This window comes from Melitaea cinxia, chromosome Z (genome assembly GCF_905220565.1).
Source record: "Melitaea cinxia chromosome Z, ilMelCinx1.1, whole genome shotgun sequence".
NCBI classification, from domain to species: domain Eukaryota; kingdom Metazoa; phylum Arthropoda; class Insecta; order Lepidoptera; family Nymphalidae; genus Melitaea; species Melitaea cinxia.
The window spans coordinates 14,723,124-14,747,629 of record NC_059424.1 but is presented as its reverse complement, the minus strand read 5'-3'; the positions used below and the strand labels follow the sequence as shown (position 1 = coordinate 14,747,629).

At 34.3% G+C, this 24,506-nt stretch overlaps 1 protein-coding gene across 1 annotated transcript; it reads left to right on the top strand.

Annotated features, from left to right (window-relative positions):
- On the top strand, positions 1–24,506 carry LOC123668846 (WW domain-containing adapter protein with coiled-coil homolog). Its single transcript, XM_045602536.1, has 10 exons — positions 1–217; positions 325–358; positions 951–1,218; positions 2,147–2,458; positions 17,938–18,105; positions 20,685–20,830; positions 21,195–21,414; positions 22,742–22,884; positions 24,045–24,172; positions 24,431–24,506. Exons 1-10 carry the CDS (start codon positions 177–179, stop codon positions 24,504–24,506), a joined length of 1,536 nt encoding a protein of 511 aa, XP_045458492.1. The 5' UTR covers positions 1–176.

Sequence of the window (24,506 nt, the reverse complement as noted above, 5' to 3'; positions counted from 1 at the left end):
CGTTGTCGGTATAGTTTTTATCTCTTTCGCGTCTCTATCGACTCTCTCTTGAGTGACTCGAATGTGACATGGCGTCCATCAAGATATATCACGGCCTCCTGTAAAACTGTTTTAATGACAGTGGGCTTTTATTGCATTTTATTTCAGAGGCCGTAATAAATAGTACATTTGCATTGATGGTAATGCATGCAAGGAAACCTCAGCGAATAAGCGATGGGTACGATATATTTTGAGATGCTTCGGCTTCGCAATCTGTAGATGGCGGTCGGCAATTGAGTTTAACTGTAACTCTGAACTGAAGGACTAATAGTTTGTTTGTTTCAGGTACTTTGAGAAGCACCAGACCCATCCATATCAAGTAAGCTTAACCATGATAATCGTATAATCTATTTATGGGTTTTGGATTATGTATACGAGTTTATAAGTGAATATGGTTTTAAGTTGATTAATTTACTACTCTACGTATTAACACCTCACGACCATTATTTTCTCTTTGTTCTAATCGTTTTTATTCCTCTGTTTTTGTTTTAAAACCTACTTTTATACTAAGAAACACAAAATTTGTAACTTTTCCTAATTAAATTATTTAGTTAACTTAAGTTACAATTCATTAAGATTTGTACGTTAAAATGATAAAAATTTACAAAGAAAACATTGGTACAATGTTTTTATTGAAGTTTGATGATTTGTTTCATGTAAGTTATTTACTAGAGCCAGGTATCACAACAAAAACAGTTTTAAGTGTGAGCATAGCTACTTATAGCTGAGGTATATAAGTTTATAAAAGCAGATGTCAGTTTAAAATGTGATTTTGTTTTGGTATTGTCTTTTCATTAAGTAGATATTTGTTATGTTGAATTTTCTATAACTTTATTAAAAGAATTACTAGTTTATAAAGCCTAAGCGCAAGTTAATGTTACTTGAATTGTAATGTAAAATTTATTATGCAGAAGTACAATTCCAAGAGAACTGTTAATGACTACAGTACTTCTGACAACCGCTACACACCACTTAGATCCCCCAATGGCAATGTCTCGGGCCATGGGCATGGTGGTCATGCGGGACACACGGGCCATTCTGGGCATGGTCATCACCACTACAGTCACATGGCTGAAGAAAGAGAATATATTACACACACATCAAGAAATTCCTATATCCAGAAGGGTTCCGAAAAGGAGAGAGATAGAGACTACAAATCGTCTAGAAATAAGTATACAGGTGAGATAATAAAGATAGACTTTGCTAGACTTACACTACCTTATATACTACCTCAATAAAACTACTTTAAATTAGTAGTTTATAATAGCTGATAGCTAGGGCTGACATATAAGTGTTTGTAGTACTAATTATTATTATAATATTATATAATTAGTGTTAATATTGTTAGTGGCTAAGTGCATTGAAACACTTAGAAAAGTTTAGAAACAGTCTAAACTTTTTTTAGAAACAGTTTAAACTTTTCTAAGTGTTTTAATTGTGTTTTTGATTTTGTCATAACATTTTTGATATTTAATCATTGAAATTGTCATATAAGAAAACTTCAGTTAATGATTTTTTTTTGTTTCAACTACTATTCCATAATATTTATTACTTTTTTTCTGTATTTAGGTACAGAAAATGACAATTGTGATGTTAGATATAAGCTAAGATTAGTGTCAGATTATTCTGTATTATTTTCCTGTTTGTACTATGTAACATATTTTTGACTTAATTAGATTTATCTATTTGCAAGCAATTTCAATTGATACACATACAGCAAAATGTGTTTTATTACTTTATATTATTTATATTTTGACCAATAAACAAAATTAACTAACATCACATAGTTCATTTACTAATTTTGGCTTGCGTTATGCTTGCGTAAAAATTTTCAGGAAAACTTGTTTATTAAACAATAATTAAGTTGTAAAAAATAATGCTTAATTTAAATATAATCAAATAAGACAAAAGTATTTTAAAAAGTTATTATTATTCAGTAAAGATTGCGTTAAGAATACCAGCAAGCGAATTAAAAAATAACATTTTAGTTTGACATGTAAGAAAATAATTTTAAAATATCAACCATTATATCTGCGAATTGCTTATATTTGGATATATGATGTTAATCTATCTAAAGTTTAGCAGTTTTTTTGGTAAAAACTTGCAGATGTCAGATCCCCGAAGGAGAAACGTATCAAAGACAGTGAGAGGGAGAAAAATAACCATGAAAGATGTGAATCGGAGAAGAAAAGTAGGACTAGTGGCTTGAGTAGTAGTGTTAATAGAAGTAGTAAATATGACAAAAGAAGTGCCCCATGCTCGTCAAGCGTGCCTTCAGGCAGTGAATGGTCAGAACACATTAGTTCATCTGGAAAGAAGTATTATTATAATTGTATCAGTGAAGTGTCACAGTGGGAAAAGCCTAGGGAATGGGAAACTAGAAGAACATCATCCAAAGAAACTTATACAACAAGGAACAGTAAGTAGTAGATTTTTTATATTAGATTACCTTTATTCGTAAATAGTCCGATTAATTTAGACATTCAAAGCTACATAAATTTACAACAAGCTGAAAATCGGGGAAATCGTTCAAAATATAATTATAAATAAAATTTGAAAGTTCCCCATCTTTCCCCTGTATGGAAAATATTTTGTTCATGGTAATAAATAAAAAAAAAAGAAATTTTCGCGATTCTCAGCAAAACGGTAAATTTTGATATAGAAATACTTCAGACAAAAATTGTAGATCATAAAATTATCTTCAAAAAATGTATAAACACTTTTCCTACGAGCCACCGTTTCTGAGCTATAACGATTAAAAATTTTGTAAAAGTTGTAATCGTCATAATATGCACAGTATATTATCAAGTTCAAGTGTGGCTTGGTTAGCAAAGTTGTTAGTCTACAATACATTAGACCAGTTCAAACTTTACTTCCACCTGCGTCGGAAAAACTGCTGAACACACTTTTTCGTAACCGCAAAAAGGGATGCAGAGCTAAATGTGAAACTTTCAAAATTTATTTATAATTATATTTTGACCGATTTCACCAATTTTCAGCTTGTTGTAAATTTATGTAGCTTCATCTTATTTTTGGTTTAATTTGACCAGACTAAAATTAATCTAGTCTCAGTAAAGCATTTTGAGTTACAATTTTTATGATTTTGTTTAAAGATGCATGTATTGGGTTGCTTTTGTATATTAATTATAACATCAATTTAAGTATTGTGCAAAACTTAATTTTATTTAAATATGTATAGACATGCAATTAAGTTTATTATCCTTAATATTTAGTATATATATATCCATAAAAATTTTCTAAAATTGCAACTGTTTTATAGTCAACTTATAATATAATAATAATAATTAGATAAATAACATTAAACTAAAAAAAAAACAAGTATATATATGTACATAATATAATAATTAAAAAATATTATTAAAAGGAGTCCCTTTAGGCAAGGTTCCGAAGATACTGGCAGCGTTCCCCCTTTGAATAGCTAGACTAATTCTTTGTCCGAAGTAGCTGCCAGCTCTTCGGTCTCCTGTGACTTCGAATAACCTTTTCGATATTTCCTTAAAAAGTGTTATAGCACTAGGACCCCACGGACTAAGGGTCTCGACACCGAATGGGACAAAATCATATTCGGAGCCTAGACCCCTGTATTTGTCTGCTTTTGTTTTTTCCGCCGCTTCACAAGCCGCACCAGCTCTGTTGTTGGTTCCATGTAGATGGGAAGGGGCCAGCGTGTCTGAACAGGTTGCATCCCATACCAGCACCCGGCCCATCTTCCATGGAATCAAACTCATACCATCCGGTCTCTTGCCATCGTCTCTTGCAATACCAGTCGGCTCAAGTAGACTTGGCACGTTGACGGTGGCAAGGGACCGGCGTATGATATCGTTAAGTGCGGCATGTCTCGAGAAGCGGCCTGCACTTTTTAGGCATGACAGACCGTGATGTCCTAGCTTATCGCTTATCTTAGCATTTTATAGTTCTATGTATGTGGATAAGATTTCTCCTAAGTACCACAAAAATAGAACCAAAATCTACTTTGTAAAAAAAACTTTATTAAAATAACTTTTTATGACAAAGTTTTAGGTTTTTGTTACAGTTAATAATATACATTAGAACTGAAAAAAATGTGATACTAAAACAGTAAGAAAAATATATAACGGAAGTGACGTAATATCAGTTACGCGACTGTATAATAGACGTTTGTAAAACTAAAATATTACTAGTAAACTTTTTTTAAAATTATTTATGTAATTTAATACTGTCGACAAAAATAAATGAAGACATGTTTTTTATTTCACTTAATAGTTTGAATTATTATTATTATTTTTGATTTATTTTATTTTTCGGTATTTGTTTATTCTAACCTAGTCTTGCCCTAAATATTGTTACAAAGAAAAAAACATTTTTTTCTATTACACGTAACATTACTATTACAGTGTGTTAGTTTAATACATTCATATAAAAATAATAATTAAAAACATATAAAGCTTATTTGAAGTGATCTCTATTGGCTGCAATACAGTCCTTTAAACATTGAGACGAGTTATCAATAGAAGCACCTACTACTTCCATGGACAGAGTCTTCACTGCCAATTGTATGGATTGTTTTAGAGACTCCAAATTATCATGATATTTAGAGCAAGCCATACTCTCTAAAATTGACCATAAATCATAATCTAGCAGATTAAGATCATGATTAGATGATGGCGAGTCTTCAGCTCTGGTGAAGTCCGGAATGTTTGTTTCGAACCAAGAGTGGGTGAATCGAGCTTTATGACCCGGTACCAAGTCTTGGTGAAAGGATCATTCTTGGTATTTAACATGGTGTTGTTAAGGGGCTAACTACCTTCTCAAGAATGGTATCTTGATACTCTTGTGCCGATGTTTTGATACCTTTCCACAAAAATATGGATCAGTCACTCCTTCATAGTTAACACCCAGTTCCCACCAAACCATCACTGAAGTCGGATAATGTCCACGTTGTACTCTGCTGCTTTGAGCTTACAGTCATTTTGCTTGTTAAATTCAAAATTCAATGTTTGTCAATTGTAAAAATTTTCTCATCCGTAGACAAAAATTTTCTGTGACCTCTCTTTGTGTACTGCTTAAGTAGTTGTTTTGATTTTAGAACCCATTTCTTTTTTAAATTATCAGTTAAGAAATGACCAGTTTGTCTCTTATAGGCTGCAATTCCATAGTCATCTTTTAAAATACGCGACATGGTTCTAGGTGCAATCTTCATCTCCCGACATAAAATGTTTTCATTTCCGACAGGATTTCTTCAAATTCCTTCCCTTACTGCTTTGATTGCCTTTTTCGTACGAACACTATGTGGACGGCCAGATCTTTTTCTGTCACAAACATAAGAGGTTTTATTGTACCCATTAATGCTCGATATTAAGATTTTTAAAAATTGTATTGTAACTACTTGTTGTAATGCAATCACAGCAATTCGGTTGTTTTTATCACCCCACTATATTTAAATATCACAAAATATTTTATAATGTATGGGCGCGAAAATGAGAAAACAATGAAATACAAAAATGACGGCTTCCAAATTCAAATGTAATATTTTGTTTATTTTTAATTGTAACAGTACGTATTTATGGCCAGACTATGTATTTGGGCCAATCAACTTATAAGTGTACATCGATGATAAATTTTAATTTTGATATTTTGAATTAGGTCTTACGCGTGTGAAAAATATAGATTAAATAGAAGATATTTCACTTTAATTTACTACGATATATCAAATACTTACGTTTTTGTGCTGGTTGTCCCGTGGACACACAAAAAAGCCTCGCGCTTTCTCAAAACGCTCTCGGTCAAATGACGCCGTGGCAAAGATGAAATCAAAAAAATTGCGGCTGGATGAGTGTTGTCACCGAATCGATCGGCTTGTTCTCAATGCAATTGATCTTCATCTATATTTTGGTTTCGGAACCTTTTTACCGTTATCCGGTGGAAGTCAGCATAATAAAATATAATAGGGACCAAAATGAACATGCAAAAAAACTCGTTAAAATTATGAAGCAAACAAAAATTTATATGCTAGCAAAATAGTAGAAAAAAAAAAACATCGCGTTGGGGGACCGCTTCTACTTATTTATTTATTTTTTCATTAGTATCACATGCCTACCTAACTCTTTTACCCGAGCCTTATTATTTGGGCAGACGTCGTCGACGATCGTATCCGAAACGCAATATTTTGAAGTAATTTTATGAAAGTTTTCTTTTATTAATTTTATTTTTAAATTCATCTATGTTGCTTAGTTACGTTAGGTTAGTTTAGACTATTTGTCATTGAATTGTTAGGTTTGGAGCGGTCCCCCAACGCGATGTATTTTTTTTAGAATTATTAATACTCGTAAATACTTAGGTACTTTCAGATTGAGTTTCTTTAATAATTTTTTACTTTTTAAAGGCAACTCAGGTTATTGTGACGTTTTTTTTTTAATTTTTAATTTAATTTATATTTTATACTTTTTAATAAGTACACTTATTATAATGTAGATTTTTATCTTTAGCAGAATCACAAAGACTGAGATGTAGTAATTGATACTTTCACTTAACAATTGTATTTCCATGTCCCAATTTTCTGACACCATAACTATAACTTTAAACAGCTTTTCACTAATTTTCTTATCAAACGAAACTAAGAACACTTTCGATTAAGTCATTAATATTCTTTTTCAGTGCTCTATCATTTGATACAACATTAGGATAGATTCACAGGCATTCTGTTTTCCATCCCCACTTTTAGACCTATTAACTTCAAACGGCTCAATCGATTTTTTTTTCATTTTTTTTATTATTTATTTTGTAAAGTGCATATGATGCTATATCATTTGGTAATTTGGTAAATTTACTGATATTCGGATTTCCATCCTCATTTTCTCCCCACCACATATATTTGCAGATATTGGGTGTTTTCCCCACTTTTACCCCTAGAGTTTTTTAAGGGCTCGACCGATTTTCATTGAACACATTATTTTGTAATGTGCACGTGATACGCTTTCATTTGAGACCCCCCTAGATTATATTTGTAGACATTCGGTTATTCTTTCCCACTTTCACCCCCCACAACTTTTAAATGACTCAACCGATTTTTTATCAAACATATCTAAAAACACTCGCCCGTAACTCGTTTCATCCGTTCGCGAGCTATGGAGCCACAGACAGACAGACAGACAGACACGTCAAACTTATAACACCTCTCTCTTTGCGTCGGGGGTTAAAAAAGCGTCTAACACGCACCCGGCTGCTGCACGTGCGCCAGTCATGACCATGTCAGTGACGCGACCCCCATAAGATTTTCCCCTACCAAAAACTGCCCAACGCGGCTAAAGAAGTTTTCATTTTAAATTTTTTTCATAATCCCCTGATTATTATTAATAATAATCCGTCCGTTTTGAGCTGTAAAATCTCACGACATATTGGTGAGTTTAATATCTTGTCTGCAGCTCAGAACGGATATCGTGGAGGCGGTCGCGGTACAAAAGAGCTCCTTCTCATTGACTCTGTGGTGGGCCAGCTTATCAGACGCAACTGTCGGAACTTTTTGGCCGCCTGGATCGACTGCAAAAAGGCTTTCGACTCGGTACCTCAATCACGGCTCCAGAGAGTCCTCGAGCTGTACAAGATTAACGATGCAGTTCGAGACTTCTTCGGAGTGTGCATAGGGCAATGAAGTACGATCCTCTGTTTCCAGGGCGAGCGATTGAGCGATGATCCAATCAGGATACGGAGGGGTATCTTCCAGGGTTATTGTCTGAGCCCGCTATGGTTCTGTTTGTCCTTAAACCCTCTAAGCACCCTGCTGGAGCGTTCGGGAACAGTCTTTCAGTTTCGGAGAGGAGGTACTAAAGTCTGCCACCTTCTCTACATGGATGACTTCAAATTCTCAAATCTGCACACGTGCAGGAACTGCTGAAAATCACCTCGGAATTTAGCGGTTTCATCAGGATGCAGCTTGGAGGATAAGTGTGCGGTCGTGCATGTAGACAGGGGTTAGGTGACTCAGTCGGCACAACTTAGTCTCGAAATAACTTCCTTCATGACCCTTTCCCAAGCTGAATCTTACCGGTATCTGGGTATATCTCAATGCATAGGAGTGAAGGAGATGGACATGAAACACACAGTTTGCGAAGTCTTTTGGACGGCTGACAAAAGTTCTTCGGAGCTATTTGTCAGGCGCCAACAAGGTCCGAGCCTATAATGTCTGGGTCGCGCCCACTCTCTTCTACACCTTTGGCATATTCAGATGGACTCCGACCGATCTTGACACCCTGAACAGAACAGTCCGCACAACTATGAAGCTCGATCGCGCGCATCACCCTAAGTCGTCGGTCATAAGACTGTACATCCCGCGGAAGAGTGGTGGTGGTTGAGGCATGTAAAGCGCTAAGACCATGCATAACCGCGAGGTGTGCAGCCTCAGGACCTACTTTGAAACGAGACGGGACAGCGCTATGCATGGTGATGTTATAGTGTGTGACAAAGGACTAATCCCCCTATCCTTGGCCAAAGAGGAATGGCAGCAACCGGTCGTACTGAGCACCTCTGACCGGGAGACCGTATGGATGGAGAAAGAGCTGCATAGACGGTTTTACAAGGCGCTCCACGCGCCTCATGTAGACAATAAGGCCTCCGTGCAGTGACTGCGACTCGGCGACCTCTTTGGTGAAACCGAAGGTTTGGTCTGTGCAATACAAGATCAAGTAGTTAGGGCGAACAACTACCGAAAGCACATCCTGAAGGATGGCACTTCTGACGACTTCTGTCGAGCCTGTTGTCAATTTTTATTTTTTATTTTTGTTATATCACTGGGTCGGCAATCAAGCATACGGCTCACCTGATGGTAAAAAAATACTGTAGCTTAGAGACGCTTGCAACACCAGAAGCATCGCAAGCGCGTTGCTGACCCAATCCCCAATCCCCAACAGGAACACAATACTGCTTGAAAACAGTATTATTTAGCAGTGATCTTCTGTAAGGTTGAGGTACTACCCCAGTCGGGCTGCTCCATCTTTGAGCAGGAAATTCCTGCTGTGCCCTACCTCAGTTAGGAAAGTCAAAACTGTACATTGAATATTTTTTAAAGGAATGTTAATGCTATAAGCTAGCTTCACACTATAAATAAAGACATTCTGTAGTATATTTAGTATCACCGTTGCATCCGTCTGAAGCCGGGGCGGGTCGCTAGTCAAATATAATCTTTTTAGTTTTTCAATCACCTTCATCCAGTCATCTCTTGTGACTTTTTCGCAAGCTTCTTTTAAAAGCATCTTCATCTTTTTCAAAATCAAAGTAGTAAGTAATTTTATTTTCAATGTTTTTTTTTTAATTCATCTGACTGATATGACACTAATTTTCTTAAGTTTTGTTTTAACGTACCTTTATTATATTATTAACTAACTATTATGACGCCGCGTCGGTGCAACGGTCACAGCCATGGATTGTATCTGTTACGCTGGCGGTTGTGGGTTCGATCCTCGCACATGACAAACATTTGTATTGGTCATACAGGTGTTTGCCGTGGTCTGTTTGTGCAGTCCTTGTGGGTCTCCCCACCGTGCCTCGGAGAGCACGTTAAGCCGTCGGTCCCGTATTTATCAAGTACACCTGATAGCGATCGTTACTCATAGTAGGGAATATATCCGCATACCCGCATTGGAGCACCGTGGTGGATATTAAGCTCTGATCCTTCTCCAGTAGTGGGATATTGCATGCTGAAGCGTACTATTATATATTATAAAATTATTATAGTACGCTATTAAGTACCTCCTCCTTTTTTGGAAGTCAGTTAATAAAATAGTAATCTACTACATTTATTCTAGAATATGATCTGGTTCCCAGATATAGATAATAAAATTTGACGAAACGAATAATATATTTTCATTATGACAATAGGTATAATTATTCCTCTTTTTTAATAACTACAAAGAAAAAAAAAAAAGATTAGTAGTTTTTTAATGTTCATAATGCTTAATTCTTATGTAAGTATTTAACATGTATATTTATCTGAAGTTGGGGTATTTTTTTGTAACATATAATAAACATATGATGCCGTGACAAATTGATAAAAGTGCACATTTAAATAAACACTGCATATAACTCTGAGTCAATATGAAAATAAAATGATAGGTAAATGAAATTTTCTTTAGCAAACGTTTTTAATGAAGAAAATTTATATGCTAAATAGTTACTTTTTAATTTGAATGTAAATGTAACATATATTTTAACGCTTGTTTGTTAGTTGCTCTTTTTGGTTTATAAATCGCGCATTGAACGAAAAATAAATACCTACGCGTGATATCTCATTACTCCTCACCCTCCTTGTGATATTTCATGTTTTTTTCCGAATCTCTCCCCCCTCTCGAATTTCACGTGATTAATGGACAACCCCTAACTTGTTATGAAATATGTTTGGCGATTTATTTAAAACTAGCTGCCCGGACTGACTTCGTTCTGTAAAAAGTTAATAGTTAAAAAGAAAATCAATTTTTTTAAAAGTTTTTTTGTAGTATTAAATTTAAAAACTTCCGTGGGCCTTAAGGAACATACAAAAAAATGAATTAGCGGAATTGGTTGAGCCATTCTCGAGTTATGCGCTTAGCAACATTCATTTTGTGTCAGTTTTTTGTTCCTACCTATTTTATAGTCGGCGCAAAAAATTCTCCTGAACAGAACCGTCACCCTGATGATAGGGTGGTGTCTGAGGTTCAGCTCGGTTCGTCGGTGCTCGGAACTTTATTGAATAGCAATAAAGTTCAAATCGACTCTACATTTTAGTTAGAAAACGTTTGTATGGCAAAAAGAAAAGTGCTGTTTTTGGGTTTTCCCGGAAATTATTCGAATTTTTCTCGCCGTAAAAACCATCCCTGGACTTCAACGAACATTTAAAAAAAATAATTGTTAAAATTGGTCCAGGCGTTGTTGAGTTATGCACATACTAACACATTTTACGATTATTATTTTTTTATCTAAGATATAATATATATATATAAATATATAAGATTTCTTTATATTACTTCATTATTACGTTTCACCGCAAAAAAGCCTTCTACGTTTGCAACAATTGGGTCACACAATTTTTATCAGTTTTTCTTCGGGAATACTTCGTAAAATAACACTTTTTCTTGAAACAAGTTACTATATTTTTTATTTGTCTACTAATCTAAAGTACTTTACCAAATATTTTTGATTCTCGATGAGACAAGATCCACTTGTAAATGGTTTTATTTGCTTTATCGTTTAGAAAGTATTCCTGATAATAATGCGACCAAAAATAAATTAGCGTACCTCAAATATCTCAGGACTTCGTCACTTAGAGAGGACACTGATGACAATTTTTTTTTTTGTTTAGCGTAGCTTTCTGAAGTTGTTAGCTGCTTATTTTGCTTATCTCAGTGATTATATTCACTTTCTAGCCGTGCCCGCGAATTCTTCCGCGTGTAATTTAACAAAATAGTTATTGTTCTCTTTGCAGAGTTATAAAATAAATAAAAAAATCTGAAATAATAGTAGCCTATAGGTCTGTTCAACGAGAAGCGATACCAAACGTAAACAAAGCCCATCATTTTGTCGTAGCGACGACGGAACAAACCAAAATATAGTCCATCTCTTTCTATCTTGTTTGTTTGCTATCTGCTGCACGTCTCTCGGCAAGGTCGAACGATATTTTAACCTTTTGAACGCCACGGCCCAAATCCATTCCCGTGCCCTGTATGCTAAGGCCTAAAATAAACAAAAATACCCACGAAAAAAATAGTGTTGTCAAGAGTCGTTATCGAGTACCACACAGACTTATTTTTGTTGGTTTATATGCAATAAATTACTATTTATATAATCTAGGAAGGTTTATTTTTTCAATATTTTTCTTGTGTTATCTTGCACTCGTTATATATACTTACAATAACATAAATAAAAAACAAACATTACAAAAATAATCGTAGTAAAGCACAACACTTTTCCTTCGCCATGACGTCACTGTCACGACTGGACGACTACGGTGCAGCTGACCTACGGTTTTGAAACTTTCTTAGAGACGTGCTGTGCCGCACGCAAGGAAGCCGCACGCTATATCGAGTATATATCGAGTTCGAATCGAATCGATATTATATGAAAAGTAATTTAAAAAAAATTAACCAAATCCAAATTTGTAATTTTTCTTATTAGGTAATTAATAACTAAAAAGGGAGTAATAAAAGTTTCATATTAATAATTGTTTGCTGGCAAACGAAAAAAAAAACCGACTTCAATTACAGCGACAAGTAATACAACGTAGGTAGACGAAAAAATTGTCAAATAAATACGCATTATCACAGATTACTCCAAAATTTGTTATCAGATCTCGATGAAATTTAAGTGTGGCCACATGATTAACATCGGCTTTCGATTAAATTAAAAATCATCAAAATCGGTACACCCAGTAAAGAGTTATGCGGATTTTCGAGTTTCCCTCGATTTCTCTTGTATCCCATCATCAGATCCTAGTTTCCTTATCATGGTACAAACTAGGGATATCTCTTTTCGAAGTACTTTTTTTTTCGCTTAGGTAGCAAATAGTACTAAAACAATATTGAGTAATAGATCCCGCCATTTAATTACACGACACCAAAGCCGTGGGTCTGGCGCACACAAACATAGGCTTCCTTAAGCACAGAAGAAAAGCTTTTATTAGAGTAGGGGTTAGAGATGATGTTGATGCTACCAGATGATTTTGAGAATGAGAAAGAAAATCTTAATCTTCGCTCTTAACCTTAGATAAAAAATTAAATTTTTTTTTATTTGTAATTGTATATTATTAAAATCATCGATGCGACACATTCCAAAATGCGACGATGTTCTAAGGTATCGCTCATGTTGCCCTGCACTACTTTTCTCACTATTCTCTTATGACGTCACCACAGTGTCGTCTATGCTTGACAACGGCCTGTAGTAAACGGATTGATGGTGAAACGCTAGGGATGCGCCAGATTTGCGATATCCGATTTATTATGGTAATTTGATTGATTTTAGTTGATTTGATTTTTTTTTTATTCATTTGCTATTTATGTGTTAGCTGATAGTTTTATGTTTTTTACATTTTGTTTTATTCAAATATCAAATTATTTATAAAAAATATAACACATTTGAGTTCAATTTTGAATAGCTTAAAAAACATCTATACCATTTTGACTAGCCCGTTGGCGCAGTTTGTAGTGACCCTGCTTTCTGCTCCGGGGTTTTGTGGGTGTGGCTGGGTGTAATATATTTTTATTTATATATGTATTATTTATATGTATGTAAGATCAAAAAAAAAATGTAGCTATACCAGTCGGCTGTTATCTATAACACAAGCATTAAGTTGCTTACTTTAGGAATAGATGACGGTGTGTGTATATTATAAATATTTATTTATTTACTAGCTGCTGCCCGCGACGTCGTCTGCGTGAACGCTATACAGCACCTGAAGTACCTACGATTATACCTTTTAAAATAACATCCATTTACCCGTTTCTTCTTTACATTTCATATCTACAGAAAAATCTCATAGATGGCGCTGCTTTAAAATTGTCTTGTCTACTTATATTCATTTAATTATGTTTATCGGCTTAGTTACTTATATTGCGTGATTTTTATAGTATGAAGCTAGCTTATAGCATGGTTATTAACATAGCAACAACATTCAAATCGTCGTTAGATTACACGTTGTTACAGAATGCGTTGAAGAAATAAATGTTCACTGCTCGTTCCCCGTAGGTGATAGCGTGATAATTTGTAGCCTATATGTTGACCCGACTTCTTAATAATATTCGTGCCAAATTTGAAGTAAATTCATGCAGTACTTTTCGAGTTTATCCCGGACATATATACAGACAAACAGACAAAAATTCTAAAAACTATATTTTTGGCTTCGGTATCGATTGTATATCACACCCCAAGTATTCTTTTAAAAAAATATTCAATGTACATTTTTGACTTTCCTACCATTTTATTATATGTATAGATTATTTATTTATACCTCTTGCGTCACATCCCTAGCGGTCAACTATAGACGACTTCGGCGTTCTGGACATATCATTTACGTGGAATAAGAATGCATGTTTTTATTTCAATGTTTCTCAGTACGTGTAGCTCTAAAAGACTTGTTTTTTACACTCAAATGTTGCAGGGATATTCTATTTTCAGAAATGTTGAATTAAAACACTAGAAATATTTTTTAAATAATTTTATTTAATATTTTTGTGGTCCGGGTTTTTTGTCGCCCATAAACGTCGTTGGCGCACAGGACTCGCGAGCCCTTGTCAAGTATAGGTGACTATCGCCGAGTTGCACGAAAATAAATTAAAATTTAAGTAGTGATTAAACTAATTTAATCGCAAGATTTGTATGAAATTGTTGTGATTAAATTAGTTTAACCTCTACTTAAATTTTAATTTTGTTTCGTGCAACTCGGCGTATGGCGGTCAAAAGGTTAACTACTCACTAGTTTTCTAAGGCGTATTCTCTTGAGTTTCATTACATTTATCTTAATATATATAAATCTCGTGTCACAATGTTTGTCCTCAATGGACTCCTAAACCACTTAACCGATTATAATAAAATTCGCACACCATGTGCAGTTCGATCCAACTTGAAAGATAGGCTATATTTTATTTTGATATATTAATTATTATATTTAAGAAAAAAATAAAGAAGGCGGTACAAAGTTCGCCAGGTCAGCTAGTTATTATATAATATCAATTCGTGCAATGACCGGAAATGATCGCATTAGTTCACTGATCAGTGAATAAAAATCTCGTGATACATTATTCTCATAATATTTTTATAGCAGCAAAATAATAACAAAATAATTACAGAAAAACAGGTATCTGTTATAGTATAAACTCACTGCATATTAACTTCACTAAACGTATTACTGTTATAGAGAAGAAATTTAGTTTTGTTGTAGTGTCTGTCCGCCTGTTAGTTCCGGGTAATCTCTGAAACGGCTGAACCGATTTTGACAGGACTTCACTGGCGGATAGATGATAGACTGATGTAATAAGGTGTAACTTAGGCTATTTTAATTTTAAAAATTTGGTTATTTTATTACTCTGCGAACTGAAAAATAACAGACAGACAAAAATTGTAAAAAAATGTTATTTTATATGTACCGTGTTTTATTTGTACCGTGTGTACATCCATATGCATTTAGCAAAAAACGTTTATTTTAATTTGACACACAGACACTTCAATTTTATTTATTTGTATAGATTAATCTATATATTATAATACGTGAAGCGAAAACGTTGTACCCCTTTTTAAAAATTGCGCGGACGCAGATTTGGTACACTTATAGTTTACTAGCGACCCGCCCCGGCTTCGCACGGGTGATATGCTGATACTAAATATACTTTAAAGTTACTCTTAAATTGACAAATTATGGTTTCAGTCTAATCCTATCCAGCCTAATGTACATACTATAAATGCGGTTTAAAAAATTAACCTCGATACCGACTAAAGTACGAATAGACAATTTCGAAAAAATTGTCACGCCGACCCTCCCGCTGCAACCGTAATGTCTCTGCATTTTAAATCTGTAATATATCTTCGAAAATATTCATTTAAATTACATGCTATTAAGGGCCGTATTGATCTATATTAAATCCAAAATGCATTTATGGTATTTAATTGGATAAGGATTATTGCTGTATTGCTCAAAATCGCTTCGTAAATAAGATATTCCCGTAAAAAGTAAAGAATAAAAAAATGTTATTGTGGGTTATCCCTAAGAGATAGACATAATTATACCATCGGGGACTTTTGTAGACCTTTTTAAGGCGTACAATACCTACTGTAGTACATTATTTTGATCTATCTCGTAGGGTTTAGCCAACGTTTGCAATGTAATCTCAAAAAATGTGTTTATTTACGACATCACATTAGAAACCTCTAAAATTATTTATCAGTGTTGTTGCATGTATACATATAAACCTCCCTCTTGAATCACTCTATCTATTGAAAAAACCGCATCAAAATCCGTTGCGTAGTTTTAAATATCTAAGCATACATAGGGACAGAAATGTTTTTTATTTTCATAATTTTTTGGTTTTCTTTAATTTAAATTTTTAATTATGGTCGAATTTCCACCTCTGGGCGATCACTAGTAATAAATAATGACCTATAGTCTAATTAATAAAATCAAGTACATGTAAACATTGTTCTTTGTATCATCGCCGTGCTGTGGAATGTAAACAAAGGACTTATATTGTGTAGGTATTAACCTATCCTTATTTGACGCGTTGGCGCAAGACGACACGTTGGTACAACAACGCAACGGTCACAGCCTGGTTAGTGGCTGTTCTGCTAGCGGTTGCCGGTTCGATCCCCACACATAACAAACATTTGTATTGACCATACAGATTTTTAGCGTGATCTAGTTGTTTGTGCAGTCCTTATGAGTATCCCCACCGTGCCTCGGGGAGCACGTTAAGCCGTTGGTCCCATTTGTTATCATGTTCACCTGATAGCGATCTTTACTCATAATAGGGAATATATCCGCTAACCCGCACTGGAGGAGCGTGGTGGATTAAGCTTTGATCTTTCTCCTACATGGGGAAAGAGGCTTATGTCCAGGATTGGGATATTACAGGCTGAATCGAGCGCCTATTCTATTCAAAATGTAATTTCTCGTATATATACATAATATTTTTGTTTCTACTTTCTAACAATAAAGTAATGATCTTACATTATTTTTTTCAAATGGTACGGTACTCATATATAAAGTTACAAAAAATTATAATATAGAGTTATAGGTCTGTTTGCTCACAAACAAAAAAAAAACTGATTTCAGTTACATCGACAAGCAATACAACATAAGTAGACGAAAAAATTAACAAACACACTACTAAGATTTTCGAGGGCTTCCCTCAATTTCTCTTGGATTCCATTATCAGATCTTGGTTTCCTTAGCATGCTACTACACTTGAGATATCTCTATTCCAACAAAAAGGAATTATCAAAATCGGTTCATAAACGACGAAGTTATCGCCGAACATATATAATATATATATATATATAACCTATTTATTGTTATTGTACTGTATAACAAAAAAACCTTTTAAATTTAAGGAAATTATAACTTTTTGTTTCATGCGGCCTTTATAGGAACTTATGTATTTGCTGGAAAGTACAGAGGTAGGTATTAAATCTATTGCTTTTTTGTATAAGAAGATACTTACTTTTACTTAGATTTATAGAATGCTTGGTTGTTGCGAATGACCATCTTGGTTCATTATTTATTTTTTACAGTGTATAACAGAGTCAACAAAATACTTAATATATACCCTATGCAAAGTTATAAATGCAAAGGAAGATTAACTAGATGGTTGCAATCTCTCACTTTTGTGGAGGTTGAAAACCTTATTGCCAAAATCAGTTTATAATATATTTTTTCACTACCGCTGCTATTGGTCACAAGTCATACGACGTACAATGATCCTCTACTTAGCTTTACTTAAAAATCATAGATAAGACTGTGTATTCACACACACACACACACACACATACCCTCACACACACACACACACATATACAGTCACACATACCCACACACACACTCACACAGAACACTTACACTTAGTTTAATTTTAAAGTTTAAAATGTTAAAATGCTAAGTGTACTATAGTCTTAGTCGTCCGTAAGGGAGGTAGCGAGTCATTCCCAATACAAGTGTCTCTGACTACTTACTGGGAAGACTCGGTGATGATTTGTACTTAAGATTATAGAAATAAATGATTTTTTTTTTATTTTTTTTATTTTTATTAAGAAAAATACTAGCTTAAGTGATTGTATAAAAATGCTCATATCCTTTTAAAATAGCAACAAAACCACAGATATCACTACTTTACTTTAGCTATTAAAATTGTATTGAATTTATATCATCTTACTAAATAAAGTTAATATTTACAGATCGTGAACGAGACAAGAGATCGAGTTCGAGATCGGGGCGAAGAGAATCGGAAAAAACAAATAAACGGTCGAATAGTACGTCGGAAAGATATTGGAGCGGTGGCAGGGAGGAGGACGGGCACGAGAGAACGCGGCAGAAGCACGCGGCCTCGCAGCACGACGGCAAAGGCATGTTTAATATACAAAATAATATAAATTACATTATCTATTATCTGCATAAATAAAAATGAATGTTGCTAAGCGCATAACTCGAGAACGGCTCGACCAATTTGCCAAATTTATTTTTGTGTGTTTTTGTTCCTTCAAGGGTCACGGAAGGCATTAATACAAAAAATAATAATTAAATTGTTTTTGATTTGTTAGGGCAGCTAGTATATTAATACGTGAAGCAAAAACGCACGCATGTACGCCTTTTTACGAAAATTTTGTGGACGGAGTAGTATGAAATTTCGTGCACTTATAGTTTATGTAGAGGCGTGCAGAATGCTAATCTTTTTTTTTAATTATGCAAAAAATTATATTACATAAAATAATAATAAAAAAAAAACATTAAACACACTATAGTCGTCACAAAATAATAGGCCCGTTTTGACATTTGTCATCGGGACGTAAATAGTGAAGAATCTTACGACTCGGTATTCGATACTCACGATAAATCGATTCGAGTTAGTATGAAGTATTTGATACGTTTAGGTTTAAAGATTATTTATTCTCATAAAGACAATTACATCACTTACATGAGAATAAAATTAAAATAAATACAAACAACAGACACTCGTTGTCGTACTTAAATTTTCAATGGAGAAAATAACACGCAAATTATTAAACACAAACCAACCAGATAGCCCGGATCAAGTAAAAAAAAATATCACCACGATTTGAAAACCACTATTATTCCATTCTACCTACTCAGACAGATATTTTGGTAATAATATAAGTAACTGTCGCTTTTTGAATATATCGAACGAGTCAATATTTTTGATGTCTGAGGGTATGAGGATATCTTGTTATAAAGACGCGCACCGGACTCGCGCGTCTTTATAGACAGTATTATTTATAGTTTTACGTGCGAAAGTGCAGGTGCTGTAATTATATAATTGTTTTATGCTCATTAATTTAGTTTCGCGATAGATTTTTTTTTAGTTGATGTTCGAAATTTAAAATTGAATAACATTTTTATTATTTTATTTTGTAGGACTTGTAGTTTGTACAATCGTGGCAGTACTTCCCCAGATTTCGATTAAATATACTAAATGTGGTTTTATTAGGGAATTATAAATTGTGAAACGTAGTTTACGTGGTATGCACGGAACATTAAACCGTAAGGAGGCATGGAGTGATATTAATTTACTTATTAAGTGATTAATGTGAACGTTCCATGTTAAATAAGTATCCATGTGTAAGTCAAGATATCTTTCATGAGTTTTCTTGATCTTCTTTGACCGGATTGATTATGTAATGTAAAGTGAAATGGAATCAGAAATGTAACTTAAACTTTAATATTGTAGGTTTGAAATAATACAATGGTACAAAAGGTCAATTTGTCTTTATATTATATATATATGTATATCGTTTTCTGTTTACCCGAATTTTAATAATTATAATAGAGAGTTTTAACTAACAATAAAACTTACCTGTTACTAACTATATTCCGTTGTATGCTTACAAAATATTGCAAATGTTAATCTTTATGGTACTTTCGACTTTTTTTTTTTAGACACAGGCCTATTGTCATGTATGTCGCCATGTGTTGTAAATTTTCTTTCTGTCGTTTTTTATTATATTTATATTTATATTATTATATTATTTTATATATTTATTTTTTTTTTTTTCGTAATTCTGTACCTCTAATAATTCTTAGTAAAAATATTCAATATATTATCAGGTTTTCAAATAATTTTAGCAATATTATAGCGTTAAATATTTGAACATAAAATGAATTTTACTTTCGTCTATGGCTTATTAATATTGTTCATTCATTTGCTCTTTGTGTCACTTTACTAAGCCTATACTCTATTGTCTGTAGTCGGAAGTACGCCATATTTGTTTACTAAATAAGACTTTCAAAAAACAAGAATATACCTATGAAAAAATTATATATATATATATATATATATATATATATATATATATATATAATTTTCGTGTCGCGGTGTTTGTAGTTAAACTCTTCCGAAACGGTTTGACCGATTCTCATGAAATTTTGTGTGCATATTGGGTAGGTCTGAGAATCGAACAACATCTATTTTTCATACCCCTCAGTTATAAGGGGGCGGGGGGGATTTAGGGGGTTAATAAAATATTACGAAATTTTGTGTGCATATCGGGTAGGTCTGAGAATCGGCCAGCATCTATTTTCATATCCCTAAGTTATAAGGGGGGTCTCAAGGGGTTTAATAACATATATGGCAAAACAAAGTTTGCGGGGTCAGCTAGTATATATATATTAATGTGTGTTCGGGGATAACTTCGTCGTTTATGAACCGATTTTGATAATTATTTTTTTGTTGGAAAGGAGATATCCTAGTCCAATTGCAAATTTAAAAAAATCCTATTTTTTTTTAATTTAAATTTTTAATTATCGTCGAATTTCGACCGCTGGGCGATCACTAGTTTAAATAAATACAAGTAGGTAAATTGCCTAAGTAAAAATTGTAAATAACTTATCATTACATGTAATTATCTTTAAACTTTCTCTTAATTGCTACATCAACAATGAAGTAAACATTTTAAATTTTGATTTCTAGATGGACAATCTTTACAAGACATGGATATATCACCAGACAGGAGCACGCCATTGTCTGAGAATTCGTACGGCGCGCGAGAGAGCGCGAGTCGAAGTGATGGCAACGCCGTGCCTCCGGTCGTTGTTCTCGACAATTCGAACCAACCGGTAACTTTAAACTAATGTTAAATTAATATTATAATGTTAACTCGTATTTTTTATAAAACTAATTCGGCAGAACGAAATAAAAACAAAATTTGTTGTAAAAGAAAATATATGATAAGTCAAACTAGTGCTGCCATTAGTCTGTTTTCCCTGGTTTGTCTGATAGTGAGAGCATCTGAGGCGGTACTAATAGGTGATCGAGGATATTTATTCTGGGAAAACTATAATAACGTCTTCGAAGAATACTAGTTTAATATTTGTCTATATTCATAGAAATGGGCAATAAGTTTAGACAATAGCAGTTTTAAATTAAATCAATATCAAACGACAGTACGATAACAGTAACTCAAATAATACAAATGAACAGAGCGGATCACTGCTTGCCGCGGCGCTGCCTCGTATCGTGGGCACGGTCTTACCGAGCGCACCGGTGGCTTCTAACACGGCCGTGCCCAACAACGGCGGCTCGCCGGGTAGCGGGGGCGACACGCCGCAACGGGACGCGGGCCCGCCCACGCCTACACATTCGGAGAACATCGACCCCCATGCGCCGCCCATACATCTCGAAAATGCGCTTCCTAGAAAAAGTAAGTTATTAGAATATGGCTACATTTTTTTTTTTTTTTTTTTTAAGTTGTATTTGCCTTAGATATCGAAGTGAACAATACATTAGTATTATATTATGTTTTTATTGGGTACATGTTTTTATTTTTAAATAGTAAAATTTACGTGTCCGTTATATGTATGCACATCTATTTTATTAAATATCATATTTGACATTGTGTTGTTGTAATTAGTTGTTTTAGTTTTAATATAATGAAATTATTGTTAAAATTATTTATTTGTATTAGGTATTGTTTATTATTAATGTGATTTTATTATTGTATTTTACAAATTGTCGTGACATTCATTAATTTTTCTAGTTGTTATAAGAATTGTTTAAGAGGAATTGTTTTATGGGTCAATTGTTACCTGAAATAAAGAAATTATTATTATTTTTCGTAAATTGCCAATCGCGGTGGCTTAATTTTTTGATTAAATAAATAAATATCTTAAAACATACACAAACACACGGTCGTTTGTTCCTATGATAAGCAATTAAATGCTTTTGGTATAGGTAACAGCCGACTGTTGTATCAATTTTTTTTTCACAAATTTACATAAAACAATCCATATATAAATTTATAAATACGGATATTACACCTAGACTCGGGTGGAAATCGAACCCGCAACCAGCGGAGCAGAAAGTAAGGCGGCTACAAAGTGCGCCAACGGGCGAGTCATTGTTACCAGTTCATTTTGTTTGCTCTATAAAGTTGCGAAATGTGAGATTATTGGGTAAATTTGTCTCGCTTTTTTAGTAAACTCTCACGATTCAGTCTAACATCCCACAGCCAAGCAAAGGTTTCTTTCTTCGTGTAGGAGAAGGATCGTAGCTTAATCACCTTTGTACCACCGAACCGCAAGACATCGCATGAATCTGCACCGCTACGTGGTTGAAATCCCACGATCTCGCAATGAGCTGTTTGCTTCCTCGTTCCTAATACACACCGCAAAAATTTGAAATGCCCTTCTGGCTTCCTTTTTTCCAACTTACTATAACTTGGGTATCTTTAAGTCAACAGTGAATAGGCATCTTCTAGGCAAGCACGCACCACCTTAGGCTGCATTTTCACTTATCATCAGGTGAGATCGCCAGTCAAGCGCTAGTATATATATTAAAAAAAAAAAATGAATACACCACGCTGTTGTAATGTGGGTTTCATACTGAACGTGCTTTAAGAGGTACAGTGGGGAGACCCACCAGGACAGAAATCCAAATCAAAAATAACTATTTGTACAAATGCAAATATCCATCCCCTATGAAACACTCAAGTTTTCTGAATACATTGTCATGTTGTGTATCTCGCGCAGTGGAATGCCTCGGCAGCTATTCGTCGGTGGTGGGCGGGTCGCTGCAGGGTCCGCCCATGCTGACACCGTCGCTCGTTAACTACATGCGCGCTGACTTGACCGCTCACGTGAACGGCTGGGCCGCCGATATTCTTGAGAAACAGGTTAGTCAACATATGACTATCATTGAAAAAAGTTTTTTTTTTTTTTTGTTATCCTACAATATTTTACATATTCGTTTTAAGTTTGAGGGTGTAAACATAAACTCATTTCAGTTTTTCGATACACTGTTGGCCGTCGACAATGAGAAAAATAATAAGTAATACATAACACGCATTATGCAATTGTGAACTATATAACCAAAGTAAAAGAGATATTACATTATTGTTAGAAAGTAGAAACAATATATATCTTATATAAAATTCTCGTGTTTACAATGTTAGTTGCCATACTCCTCCGAAACAGGTGGACCGATTTTTATAAAATTGTGTGTGCATACGCTTCAGCCTGTAATATCCCACTACTGGGCATAGGCCTCTTTCCCCATGTAGGTGAAGGATCAGAGCTTAATCCACCACGCCACTCCAGTGCAGGTTGGCGGATATATTCTACTATGAGTAACGATCGCTATCAGTTGTACATGATAACAACCGGGACCGACGGTTTAACGTGCTCTCTGAGGCACGGTGGGGAGACCCACAACGACTGCACAAATACCCAGACTACGGCAAACACCTGTATGGCCAATACAAATGTTTGTCATGTGCGGGGATCGAACCCGCAACCGCCAGCGCAACAGATACAATCCATGGCTGTAACCGTTGCGCCAACGCGCGACCTCATTATTATACAAATTCTATTACTAAGTTTGAAAGACTCAGACCTCTGGTCTTATCTTGCCTTTCTGTCAGTTTTTTTAAAAGTTGTAATATTGACATAGATCGCGCCCATCTTGACATCAAGATGTATGTTTGTTAACGATTGTTGATGATATTTATCTCTCAGGTATATTTGATTTTAATCATTTTTATTAACCAGCAATATATATCAACCTAATTGCGTTTAAAATTTAAAATAAATGTAATAATATAGACTTGAGATGTAAATCTAGACCAGACTTCTAAATGCAGATTGGGATTCAATTATGGGTATAGATAAGTAATATTAATTGGAATTAATTGGAAATTCATGGAAACAAACAGTATAATATATTTTTATAAATAGCACTAGAAAATCATCACCAGAACAGTTTCCAAAGATTGTACTAATTGTATATAGACTAGCTTAGAGCTCGTAATAAACTTAACAATCCGGTTTATAACAGGCCAACAAATTTACCGAGGAAGCGTACCAGTTAGGCTGCCTACAATGCACGCGAGTTTCAGCTGAGCTCAAGTGCTCACGTTCCGTCGTACGACACACCGAGATACAAGCAACTCTGCAGGAACAAAAGTAAGTGTTTTATATAATAATCATCGTGCTGCAAGTCTATATATGTATTTTATTTATAACTAGCCGTGCCCGCGACTGCGTCCGCGTGGCATTTAAAAAAAATATTGTTTAGTTCGCAGATAAGAAATAAATAAATTTATTAGTATAGTATTTGTTATATATAGGTATATGACTGTATGATATCTAACAAAACATTTTTCAAATTCACTTAATGATTTCGTCTGTGTAGGATATTAATATGCTGGATATTTTTTCCAGGATAATGTACCTACGTCAACAGATTACGCGGCTGGAAGAGCTAAAGTCGCAGAACTCGTTTATGTCGGAAGACTAG